The sequence below is a fragment of the Pseudopodoces humilis genome, chromosome 5, assembly GCF_049639895.1.
Source record: "Pseudopodoces humilis isolate 2021_Gansu_Grassland_sample_001 chromosome 5, ASM4963989v1, whole genome shotgun sequence".
NCBI classification, from domain to species: Eukaryota; Metazoa; Chordata; class Aves; order Passeriformes; family Paridae; genus Pseudopodoces; species Pseudopodoces humilis.
Window position 1 is genome coordinate 23,497,316 of NC_142204.1, and position 12,823 is coordinate 23,510,138.

At 44.7% G+C, this 12,823-nt stretch overlaps 1 protein-coding gene across 3 annotated transcripts in view; it reads right to left on the minus strand.

Annotated features, from left to right (window-relative positions):
- The window catches only part of TMEM184B (transmembrane protein 184B), a 30,673-nt gene extending 18,051 nt beyond the window's left edge, over positions 1-12,622 (minus strand). Inside the window, exon 1 of one of the 3 annotated variants that reach the window (XM_088055526.1) lies at positions 12,487-12,622. In XM_088055526.1, the coding sequence (XP_087911652.1) occupies positions 12,487-12,489 (3 nt within the window). In that variant the 5' untranslated portion in view covers positions 12,490-12,622. Of the gene's footprint in view, positions 1-6,030; positions 6,475-12,486 lie in introns of those variants that run through there. The other 2 variants (XM_088055525.1, XM_005527611.3) reach the window with 2 other exon arrangements.
- Between the last annotated feature and the right edge of the window lie 201 nt (positions 12,623-12,823).

Here is a 12,823-nt window from a genome sequence, read left to right on the forward strand (position 1 = left end):
ACCACCCTTCTGCAGTAAAAATATATAAGATGAATACAGTATTCACCAGAGATCACAGAATCATAGGATGGTTTTGGTTGGAAAGGATCTTAAAGACCATCTAGTTCCAAGCACTGTGCTGTGGGCAGGGACACCTTCCACTAGACCAGGTTTCTAAGAGCTCCAACAAACTTGTCCCTGAACACTTCCAGGGATGAAGCATCCCCAACTCCTCTGGGCAACCTGTGCCACTGTCTCACCTCTCACAGCAAAGAATTTCTTCCTAATATCTAATTTAACCTACTCTCAGTTCAAAGATATTTCCCTTAGTTCTATCACTTCACATCTTTGTAAAGATCAGAAGGAAGTATCTAAATCATCCAAACTGGAAGATGACAGGCACACATAAGTTAAGAGCTCTATTTTCCAAAAGAGTATGGGCTATGTCCTAGCATCATGGTTAGCCTGCCAAGCAGCAACAAGGACATGTGCCAGAGTGTCCCTGTGCAGGAAAGGGGCAGGGGGAAGAATACCTTAATTCCTCCAGCAAGCAATGCCTACCTCTCCTACAGCCATGTTGAAAACCACACTCAGCCCAAAGCACCCTTACGGAAGGATATGCACTGAAAACTCTTCTCACTTTGACAGTGTGAACAGCATAAAAATGCTTTTACCAAAATTTGTATGGCATGGTACATTCAGCCAGCCTGTTACTAATTTTACTAACTTTGCATTGTTTTCTACATGATGTGAATTTAACCTGATTGGCTTTTAAAAGCCGGCTGACACATAAAAGCACATAGTGAACACAAGAATATGCAAGATTTCAAAGCAGCATGACCCTTGGCCATTTCCTGGATAAAAAACTATCTTCTTTCAATGGAACAAATTCTTGAAGGTCTAAGATCTAAAGTAGCTATTATTTTCAATTTGGTCATAAGCAGGCTCTAGTGTGACCTCTGGATTGTAGGAAGATAATCCACTTAAACCAAGATCACAAGCAGGCAGCCATTGGTTCTATCCATTAGAAGAGCTGCTTCTGATGCAGCTATCAAAGGGAACAGTGTAATACTGCCTCCTTCTGATAACGTTTTAATATTTTTCAGAACAGTATTTCTATAAAAGCTCAAGACACTGCTCTTACACAGGCCTTTATGATCTGGGGATGGAAAGGGCTTTAGAAAGGCCAATGATCTGTTGCCACAGTTTACAGCTGCACCAGGGAAGGACATATCTGTCATCTACTGACAGGCTGTTACAGAACACAAAAGAGAACATATATTCACAGAGGAACTGCCCCAGCCCTGCTTCACCTAAAGCCACAGCACAAACTAGGGAACACGTGCCCAGTAAAAGCCGAGTGCCAGTATCAAGTCCTTTCCACATGCACACCAAGGCATGAAAATGGGCCCTTTAACACAAGCTTTTCCAAAACACACTCTTGTATCACTGGTGTGCAGCAGTCTGACATTACCTTATGTCCTTACTCCACCTCCTTTCTGCTTTCTTCCATGGGGGAAGAAGAAAAGTCCTGGGAAATACCCAGATTTGTTTAAGCATATGTTATCTTACTATAAATAGAGCTGCATAAGTGCTGTGCTTTAATTTACAAACTAATCATCAAACTTGGCTTTTCTTTGTTCTTTCCAGTTGTTTTTGCAAAATATTCCTGCTCTGAGTTACAGATTTTCATAACTGCATGTACAGTAGGGTAATTCCTATCCAGTCCTGATCAGTACTGGAAATGTATCTTAAGTTTTGAGCTTCTAAGCATACATAATAAACACACACACATTTCATTATCTGTACCATATCTAAAAATTTGGAGAGATGGAGGGTGCGTGGAAATGTCAAAAGTTAGCAAGGTTTTTACTGCTTTGAGAAGGAGGGATTTCTACCCAAGTAATTTCTGAAGCAACTGAATACACACAGTGCTGAGAGTATTTCCACAAAGCTCAAAAAGGGCACATCTAAAATGAAATCAGAGCAGACACACCTGTGGTTAACCTAGCTCTAAATAAAGTCCAGCCAGCTGCAGTCCTGCACATCCCAGTGCACTTTGGGAGCTATGCAAGACAGGAAGCTGCTAAGCCCTTCCAAAAGTTCATGGGGAAGAGGATCTGTACAGCAGACCACAGGTGCCAGGAGGAACAGGACCTAGACCTCCACACTCCAGCTAATCAAACCACATCAGTGGCACAGACCCAAATGCAGCAGCACTAACATCAACAGAATGAGGATCTGAAAGGGAATTCTTCTGCGTCTCTGTACTCATTTTAAAATAAGTGGAAACAGCAAAAAGCGATCAACAAGCATTTTGTCATGACGGGGTTATGTATTCAAAAGCAAGGTCAGTCATAAATTGAAGTTGTGTATGTAATCTTAACACTGCCCCCTTGTGATTATACATCAACAGCCATTAATTACAGGATTGTGCATCATTCTTCACCTAATCCCCTTCAATTCACACCATCATTGAAATTAATAACTTTTTCCACCACTGTGTTTCTGAAAGAAAATATACAAATTCTCTTACAAAACAGGGCTTACATCTCCTACCCAAACCCCAAACCACCCCACCCATGAGCACTCAGGGTTGCCCCTGAGGATAGCTTTTTATTTCCTTGACACCTTTTATTGGTTCTGTGCATAAGTTTGCAGTTCATTTTCCTTGCTAGTGAAACATGAAGGAATGCTGTACTCCAAAATCCGCAAAATTAACATAAACCTTCCAAATTATCCCTTCTAATCTCCTCAAGTCCCACACATCACAGCTACAGTGACAGGTATAAGCAGTGCACAAAGCTGTTACGAAATACTACTGCATGCAAGAAGCTGAAGCTGTGAGAGCAATTCCAATCTATAGTTAAGAAACAGGTCATAGCACAGATGACTGGAGCCTTAACCAGGAAAGTGGATTTCAGCTCATTCACTACCACCAGCTCAATCTGCTAGCTCCTCTCCTGCCTTTAACAAAGAGCATTGTGAGGGTGGGCTGTGGCAATTCTCTCAACAGGCCTTGCTTCTGAGATGTCCCTTCCCACTGCGCAACAGGACACAAGCCCAGTAAAGGTGGTGCCTGGGAACATGTCACAACAAAAATACTGACTTGATAAGCTACAGATCCAGCACCTTGGTAACGGCGACTTCCCTCTTACCTGACACTGTGAATGTGTTTTGACACTTATTTCTTGGACACTCACCTCCAACACAGCCCAAGTCAGTGCCACAACACACTTTTCTGCTTCCTCTCAAGCCTGGGTACAAAGATACTTCCCAACAGCCATAAAGCTATTCCCTATTCACTTCCATCTTCTCCACTCTCCCACTTCGCTACTTCAGCTGTGACATCAATCACAGCTCCTGGCTGTGATCTCTTTCCTGGTGCTCCTCCCAGCTGGCTGTATTTCTCTGTTGTTTCTTGCGCATTTTAAGCTCCCTGGGACAACCATCTTTTTGTTCTCTGCCCATACAGTTCCCAGCACTGCAAGGTACCAAACCACGAGGAAAGCACTTGACATTACTGTATGTCAAATTAAGGGCATTTGGAAACCTGAATTACCAATGCAATACAAACCAATCTAATGCATAATAAATTTTGAAGCACTTCTTGCTCTTTTTCCATATCCTGTTTTTTCTACTCACATGTTTCATCTCCACCTGACTGCTTTCAGTTCAAGGCAGAGTAACATTCCTTGCACACTTATTCTGCCTCTCTGGAGAGTTTTCCTAAATATATCAAAAGAAAATATTTCAACACCTCTAAATTTCACTCTTGGAGCTTTCCCCATCTCCAAGTGACTACCTTGCTCCCCCCGGAGGTAACCTGCAACGTAACAGGACCAGAACAGAGAGCCAGGAAAAGCACCAAACTTTGGAAACTGGAAACATGCACACATAGAAGTACATCTACGTAAACACACAGAGCTTTTGGACACAGGTTAGCGGTATTCCAGGAGGGCTGCAGGAAATTTGGAACAGAGCTAGTATGAGCCTTCTATATAGGCTACAGGAGCTTCTGGCAGTGTTGGTGTCTATGTGAGGTCTATCCACAACCACCTCCCAACATGGAAGGCAGAGATCACACCCCCATCCCCTACAAGCTGCCAGCTGTTCCTGCCCAGATGTCATTACAAGTTATGTACATTAGAGCAAGGCAAGGCCTTGTGCTGCCAGGGCATTAGCTTAATCATCAAACTAGCAGCTCTTACACTTACCTAACACATCTTCTGAAAACACTTTAGGAATATTTGGGAGGGCTCTCAATGCAAGGAAGGGAAAATAAAACAAAACAAAGCCTATTCTATCAATAGCTATCAAAGCTATTTCTATCAAGATAACTATCCTGATAAAAACCCAGAGATGCAGAACACTGTTACTAATATTCTTGATAGAGAAGAAGCTCCAAATGGCATGGGGGACCAGTTCTCTTAATGACACCACACAATGTTAAGTAGCAGGGATGTGTCCACATGGCCTGCGTCCACAGAAAAAAACAGCACACTAATTCTCCATCTGGAGCAGACTGCCAGTCCTGTACCTTTTGGGAACAGAGACCTCCTGTTTCCAACATTAACATGGCAGCTTCTGCTGAAAATAAACTCAAAACAGAAAACAGGATGTAGCAAAAGTGAAAAAAAAACCCATCATTTTTGTCTTGCATAAAGGCATGGAAAAATGTTACCACTGAGGAGGATCTATTTCTACATAAAGATAAACGAGCAAAAATATGAAAAGCTCACTTCTGATACAACAGAAGTGATGTAAGAGGAGGGAAGAAAGGTTCAGATGTGGTCCTTCAGTTCCATGGGCTACATGTGAATATTCAACCACAGTCTAGTAAAGGAGGAGGTGTTTGCCTGCTCTGAGCAAGACCTACCCCACTGCCAATAGGAAAAGAACCCCAAATTACAGGGCTCGGAAGCTGTTCTCTCCCATCTGCAAACACAATCTCTGTTTTTAAAATAGATCATCTCATCCGAGGCTGAAAGTATTTAATTTCTAAACTGCTGAGTGAGCAAAGAATGATACGCAAAGCTATCCCATGAAAGAGTCTTAACAGCTAAGCCTCCTTCTGCTGCGCAAGACACCAACCAAAAAAACACAAATGACCTGGCTGCAAGGTTCTCTTGGAGAGCAACGAGACAAGACAACATTCTCCCTTAAAACCTACTCCACACTTACACTGCTTTAAATATCCACCAAAGTGAACTTTGTTAAAATATCACAAAAACATTTTCCATTCCCCTCAAATTCTTATTCCTTCAAGAGTTTCACCATTAAATTATCTTTATTTTGGAGCCAAAAAGGCCAATACAGAAGTACCATGCAGAAGACAAATGAGATCCTGAACTTTCTGCATTTATTAGAACACAAGCAAGAGCTTTATATTAGTGAAAGCAGCAGCTTTATGTTTTTTGACAATGTGCCCTAGACTTACAAGAAATACAAAAACACAGAACAAAATGGTTCAAGGTTTATTTTCGACTATTTTAATTATAACAATGCCTAGAACTGCCAACTGGGATCAGATCTTTCTATTATGCTCGGTTTATATGATAAATAATTAATCTAAGGTCTTTTCAACACCCAAAGGGATGGCATCACCAGCTGAAATGGCAAAAGAGAGGAAAAGGAACAGGTAGATAGAACAAGATAGCAGTACACAGTAAGAGAGTCATTGGCACAGCTGAAATCAGCGATAGCAATCCAAGAAAAATCAAATGCTTTTACATTTATTACTTCTTGAACTGCTTTTGCTCTCTGGGGTGACATCTAGTTTACTTAGCTATGAGACATGAGAAGGTCCCAACAGTGCATTTTTAAGCTCTCCAGCAGCACTCCCAAAACAATCAGAGTTAAGTATGTGATCTGGCATGCAATTTTAACTAGTACAACTCATTTACATTTTACTGCTCATGCTGGGTAAAGCTTTCTTAATTTCAAGTTGGTGAAAGACACCCCACAACACACACCTGACACACAGGTACACATGGGTAACTCTGAACACACATGAGCAACGCTATGCTCAGTCACAAGACGGGCACTCACCAGGCTTACAAACACACGCAGCGCTTGCATCTGCAGTTGCTGCACTCCGTGTCAGCTTAACATGCTTGTCTGTCTGCCCAACAAATGCAGATCCAATTGCAGTTCTCCTCAGTGTTATTTCTTTAGAGTAAGCAGTCTGAAGAGATGCCCCAGTCACAATTTCACAGCTGTTGGTACAGTCAGTGAAACAAGGGGAAAGGGCCACTGGGATAGAAGACCAGTAGGGCCAGCAAGAGTGGAGCAGGAAGCCACTAGCCCAGAAGCAGAAGGTAGAGGAGTCAGGCACCTAAGGAAGACCAAACCACAGGGCAACGTACACACCCACTAAGCCATATTCAAGACATGAACCAATGCCTACATACATATAAGACCGCACTGTACACACAAACAATTTAACCTTCAACAAAGTCACACCCCTATGTTTCCCATTTTAGGGAAATTAAAATCTGAGAATACCACAAAAATCTTCTCCACTTGCAGCTCACACAGCCCTCACCAATTTTACTAGCCCATAGTCATCCTAAGAGAAGCTTCCCCCTCCCCATGCGCCCATTAAAAAACTCAGAATCAACAACAAAACCCTTTTACCCTGAGCCATGCACTCCTCTTTCCAGAGTTTTTTTCTGCTCTATTAATTTCTGTTGTCTCACTGTATTTGCACAGCCCTCCTCCCCCCATCCTCCTCCTCCTCCTTTTTTTTTTTTTTTTTTTGTGTGTGGACTGACCCACATTGTGATAGGTCAACATCCAACATCCAATTCCTTTTTTTGGAAGGGGACAGAAAAAAAAGAGAAAGGGGGAGGGAGAGGAGGAGAAAGGATGTTCCCCAACCTTCCTTCCAACCTCTCCTTTGAGAACAGGATCAAACACTCCTGGGCCATGAACTGCGTCCCTTTCCCGTACTCCCAACAGCCCCCACTCCACACAAGCCAAGCAAGTCTTCTGCTCCCAGGGGACAAACACAGAAAGAGTATAAAGATATTTTGCAACTGGCAGAGGGGAAAGAGGCAAGAAGGAAAAAGGGTGTGCTGTAAACAGTTGGGTCCCACATGACAGAAGATGTTTGCATTTCATTTTCCAAACTCTCAAGAACAAAGTCAAATCAGAACTTATTCCACCACCACTTGTATTCATTGTTTCCCACCTCTGAGTGCCAAGACAGGGCAGACAACAGTTTTAAAGTTACCACAGGGTATACAGTTTCTTTAAGAAGAATCAGAACTCAAACTCTACAGCAGTGTGGAAAAAGTATTGAACTTGTGGCAGTCACACACAAAGTATTTCTAATACACTAGAGTATACCTTCCACACAGAAGATGACATATAGAATCTATCAGATCACATCTATACTTCAATTTAGCAAGTAAATGAGCTGAAAGAGCCCAGACATCTTATCACAGGTCTAGGCAGCTGTGCAGTGGTGCATATGAGGGCAATGGCACATCTGACTTCCCCAGCAATCATCCTCTGATGCGGACATGTAGCAGTGATGAGCACTGCAGAAGTAAAGTCAGTGACTCTCAACAAAGCGCACAAGGCCACACTCACTATAAATCTGTTTCATTATTGCTGCAATAACAACTGATTGGCTTATTTTTGTTTGTAGCTTGTCGCTCATCTTTTTTTTTTTTTTTTAATCTCTGGATATATGAAATAAACATCCTTCCTAATTCCCCGAAATCATGAACTTCTAATTTCATTGCTCCTATCTAACATTAGTCCCTCCACAGCTCTTTCCCGTCTTGCTACTTTATCAAGAAAAATAAAAATCCTGCAGAGGCAAAGTTCTGAAAGAAGAATTAGGACCTTTGTATTCCTGGATTCATGGGAGTCTCTCTATCCCAAAAGCCATCAGCAGTGATGCATTTTCTGTATACAGAAAAACATACCAAGCATCAACCTGAGAGGGTGCATGCTTTAAAAACAGATAAAAATTTTAACTCAGTGTTTCCAGACACTTTGACATTAAATTACCCAGTTGTGTGAAGTTACCTGAAAGGGAATTTGTATGAATTACGTTTGGCTTAAGACTCTTGTAAAATCAGTGCCATCACAAAGTTATTGGGAGGGGAGAAAGGAAGTCTGTAAATCAGGAGAGTTTGGAGGAGAAGTCACTCCCAGCTGATGGGACAAACGGCTGCAAATTGCTTCACTCACCACTAACCTTTCATAGCAAAACCAGCAAGGAAAATACAAGATACGGTGAGCCACAAAGAGAAATTCATTCACTTCTAACCTGCCTCTTGAGGTGACTGACTTGTCCATGTTCATTTCAAGTAACCTGGACAGAGGCATAACTACATTACTGATGCTGAGGCTGTACCCGTGTTGGAGATGACCATGCAGCTGCAGGCTCCCAAGCAATCAGCTCAGCAACCTCCAATAGCATCCATGTCATGTTCTGCAGCCTGAGGAGGGAACACTGGGTTGGCAAGGTCAGCTTTTAAGGAATGATTTCATCTCATCTCCCTCTTTGAAGCCTCACTGCTGCACTACATAACATGTTGCAGTCATTTTCTTTGCTGAATTAGAGGGACTTTTGTTTACTAGTGAGTTGATTGGGGGCCACACATACAAAATACCCAGGCAGAGATGGACGCTTTGGGGCTAGAAACAAAAAAATGTGAGGCTGTGACACCAACTCTCAATGCTCTTGGTCACTCTTCATTACACAACAACCTCAAACAGCTGATCCTTTCAGTATCATCAGACTCACAGGCACTGTGACTGTAAGATAATAACAGCAACATTCCCATCCCTTCAATACAAATACAGACTTGAGGGTGGAGAAACAAATATCCAGGTACTGCACGGGTTAATATTGCAGGTAGAATGTCAGTTATTTCCCTTTTCAGGTTTCCTGTGAATTATGCTTCTCAAGGGGCTATAAAGACCTGGTCAAACCCAGATACAGCACAGTTCCTGAGCAGCTTGCCTACACACTGCATTTTCCCTGGACACAGCTTGCTCTGTTGCCTTCCCAGACATGTTACTTACACCATCAGAAACAAAAAGCCCATGGAGGTTGACCTGATTCTTAAAGAGAGAGAACCTGGCTATGAGCAAGTACTCCAGCCCTCGCCTCTTCTTAGAAGAGAGAGAGACTCTGAGGTGAGACTCCTGGAGGGTGGCTGCAACTCACTGCTTTAGCTGGCAGAATTTCACTTCCAAAACCCTCCTGGGGAATTGCTGCACTGAAAACAAGTCCAGTTGCTTTCCCCAAAAGTAGCCCATAAAGGGGAAAAAAAAAAAAAAAAAAACAAAGGAAAAAAAACCAAAACAACGGGGGAAGGAAAATAAATACAACAAAATACCTGCAAACCCCTTACTATAAGGGTGTTTTCAGTTCAAGCACTATAATATTTTACAGGTGCTTTAGCTAAGTGTTTAAATCCATCTTGTAACAGTGTCAAACTGCTTTCAGAGTCCCAAACGTTCTGGTAGGGTGTGATGCCTTGACAGGAAACAGCTCTTCCACCGCAAAAAAGCAAACCCCAATGAGTCTGGGAAGAAGCAAGAACAGCACACAACAGACACAGCGCTCCAAGTAAACAGCTGGGCAAGCCAGCACACAAAACTCCCAACCAGTAGTATTCTCTACAACCTCAAAATTCCAGGGCCTTGGCAAGTACAATCAATCACGAACTTTAAAGCAGAGAAGAGCTTCTGTCCCCAGCTAGGGCCGTTCAGTAACACCCAGTTGCTTTGTTACACAGCAGCCAGCAGCAGGCACGTACTAGAAAACTCGACTGTATGAAGGTTAAATGCAATTTCTCTCTGAGGCTGTGCTATCCTCTTCATATTGTAGACAGACAGATCAACCTGTACATTCTCTGCTGCTTTCCTTGGTTTCCTCAGTTTTAGGCTGGAAACACTGAGGAAATGAGTCATAGCAGTAGCACTTCAGAATCAGCAAGTCTGATTTGAAACTTCGTCTTTTACTTCAAACTTCATTCAGTACAACACTGAGCTCTTGAAGCAGCTAGGACCAGACAACAAACATCTCCTGAGGAATTCACTGTTTCCACCAGATATTGCTGCAAGAGCTTAAAGATAGCAGAGCTGCTAGAAAATGAAACAGGAAACTCTGCTAAAAGGAGCAGGTAGCAGTTTATCTCCCTTAATGCAAACACAAGCCAATTAAAAACAAAACCAAAACAGGAAAGGAGAAGGAATGAAGGGTAAGTTCCTCATGTGGAAATTAAAAGGTTGTCATCTTACACCAAAACACGATTACTAGATGTTTTAGTTAATTCTGCAGCAGAACTGGGTACAAAAAGGACTACCTTTTTTGAGGGGGAAGGAGGTGTTGTAAAAGTTATTTTGTGCTAGGAAAAAAAAATACCCACCCTTCCTTTATCCATGAGAATAAAAGAACACTAATCCCACAATTGCAAAAGCTCACCTCCCAGCCTGCTACCAGCAAACAGATAAAGAAGCTGACAGAGAACCAGGCAGATTTCTAGCTGGATGCTGTCAAATGGTTAGAGACCAGACAGCTCAGAATGCTTCTGTTATGCCAAACCAGCCAGTCACACTGAAACTCATTTTCTGACCAGTTTATCCAAGAACCTTCCCCTTTCAACTGCCACGTGTCCTAAGGAGACAGACAAACTAAAGTCCAAAGGGTGCCCAGTGGTTGGAAGGTGCTCATCCCCTTGCCCCACACCTCTGAAACACTGCCCATTCAGTGCTCAGAACTGATGGTAGAGACCTGAGCAGAACACGAAGAAAAACATCTGTCCACAATGGAGCTGGTTAGAAATGCTGACTTCAGTCGTAAAGCTTCCCAATCATTTTGCAGCAAGACCAAATCACTCCTGCTTCAGATGCAGAGGTACCCACCTGCTGCTTCCATGCCACATAGGGTTTACAGCACAACCTTAATAATGATGGCATTAAGGACCTAAAAACCTGCTCCCCTAGACCAGAGCAGCTTTGAAGCCCATTTTCTTGGGGACAACAGTGAAAAGAAAGCCTGAAGTAGGCCTTTCTGGGATACCTTCACCATAAGAAAAGCTCTCCCAAAACCCCTGTTGTTTAGTACTTAGCCAACATCCTAAAAGCAAGAGAGTTTATTTTTTTTGCCAACAGTATCACATAAATATAAACATTTATTATTAGAAACCTGAATAACATGAAGATTTCTAGAGAAATCTGTGTTTCCTTTTAAGGAGGCTGCTAAGCTCTTAGACCAAAGGGTAACATCCAGCAACACAAGTTCAAAGGCACAGTTAACTGCTGTATTAAAAGAGCCGAGTCTTTGTTAGCGGGATGTATGCTCTATTACATTTTCATTTATTGTTTTCTGGGGTTTTTTTGCAGTATAGGAAAGCCATTCTATTCACCCTATTAGCCTTTGCTCTGTTATTGATCAATGTCTTCTATTTTTATCTTTAACAGAGGTAAACAGCCTTCTCTCTGGGGAAAACCTGTCTTAATGTCTTCAATAATTACTCCTGTTCAAGCTCCTTACATGGCAAGAACAATTGCAAACTTTCTATAAGCAGGAGCCATCTTCACTATTTCCTCTAGAGTTCCCACTCCTCCTCCTCCTCCACCCACTCTTGACAGCTTCAGAGTGTTCCAGGCAGCTTTCATAGAGCTGTCCCTGAAATCACTCTAGTCCCTTTCCACAATTCATCAGAACTCAGTCACGCACACATTCTTCCAAAGCCCTCTTTCCACTACATGCTGCAGCTGCCAAGACTGAATTTAGCCCTCACAGAGCAATTGAGATTTCGAGACACCACGAGCATCCAAACAAGACCCACCACAACTCACCTACAGTGCAAGAGAACACAGGCACAGAAACAGCCTCCTCACACACCTACCACACCAGCACATGCACGAGGCGTCTGTCAGTCCATCCAGTCTGAATCAAAAGAAACCCAGCAAACACAAACCTGGTGCCCACCACGTTACTGCAGTCTACTGAGCTCCCAGCCCAACCAGGACCAGACACACCCGTGCAGTGACACCCACCCAATGCCACCAAAGAGCGTGACAGCACTGGGGAACGAGGGGGCTGTGCTGGTGCGTGTGAATGCATAGGGAGAGAGGAACAGCTGCAGCGAGGACAGGTTGCGGGGAAGGAGGGAGAGGAAGGAATTGGGTGGGCTGCACCGAGGGTGGGGGCGAGGCTGTGGGAGCTGCACTGGGAGGCTGTGGGTAGACGCGGGGGTGGGCGCTGTGTGTGTTGGTAAGGAGGCCATGCGGGAGGAATGTGCGCGGAAGGGAATGGCGGGGACAGCCCTAAGAAGGGGGCGCACACCGGGGGGGAACGGGGCGGAGAGCTGGGTGGCGACGGGAGGAGGAACTGGGGGGAGCAGGAATCGCGACCACACCGGGCCGGCGCGGAGCGCAAGGTGAGTTCGCCTCAACGAGCCGCCCCCGCGCCAGCGCGGCCCCTCCGGCCCGGCCCGCGCGCCCGCAGCCGCCCCCGCCACGTCTTACCATGCAGCAGGCGGGCGGACACGGCCCAGCCCGGTGGGGCGAGGAGGGGTCGGGTCGGGCCCTGCCCGCTGCCCCGCGGGCGGCGCCGGCACCGGCGCGGGGGCGCGGGGGCCTCAGGAGCCCATGGCGACGCCGGGCCCGGCCCGGCCCTCCCTCCGCGCCTGCGCACGGCACCGCGCGCCCCGCCCACTGCCCGCCAGGGAGGGGGAACACGGTGACGTCACCGCTCCTCTCTTAAAGGGGCAGTGATGGCGGGGCGGGTGACGCGGAGTTTTCCCGCAGCGCCGGGCGGAGGGATGCGCTTCCCGGAACGGGCAGGCGGGAGGTCCAGCGATCC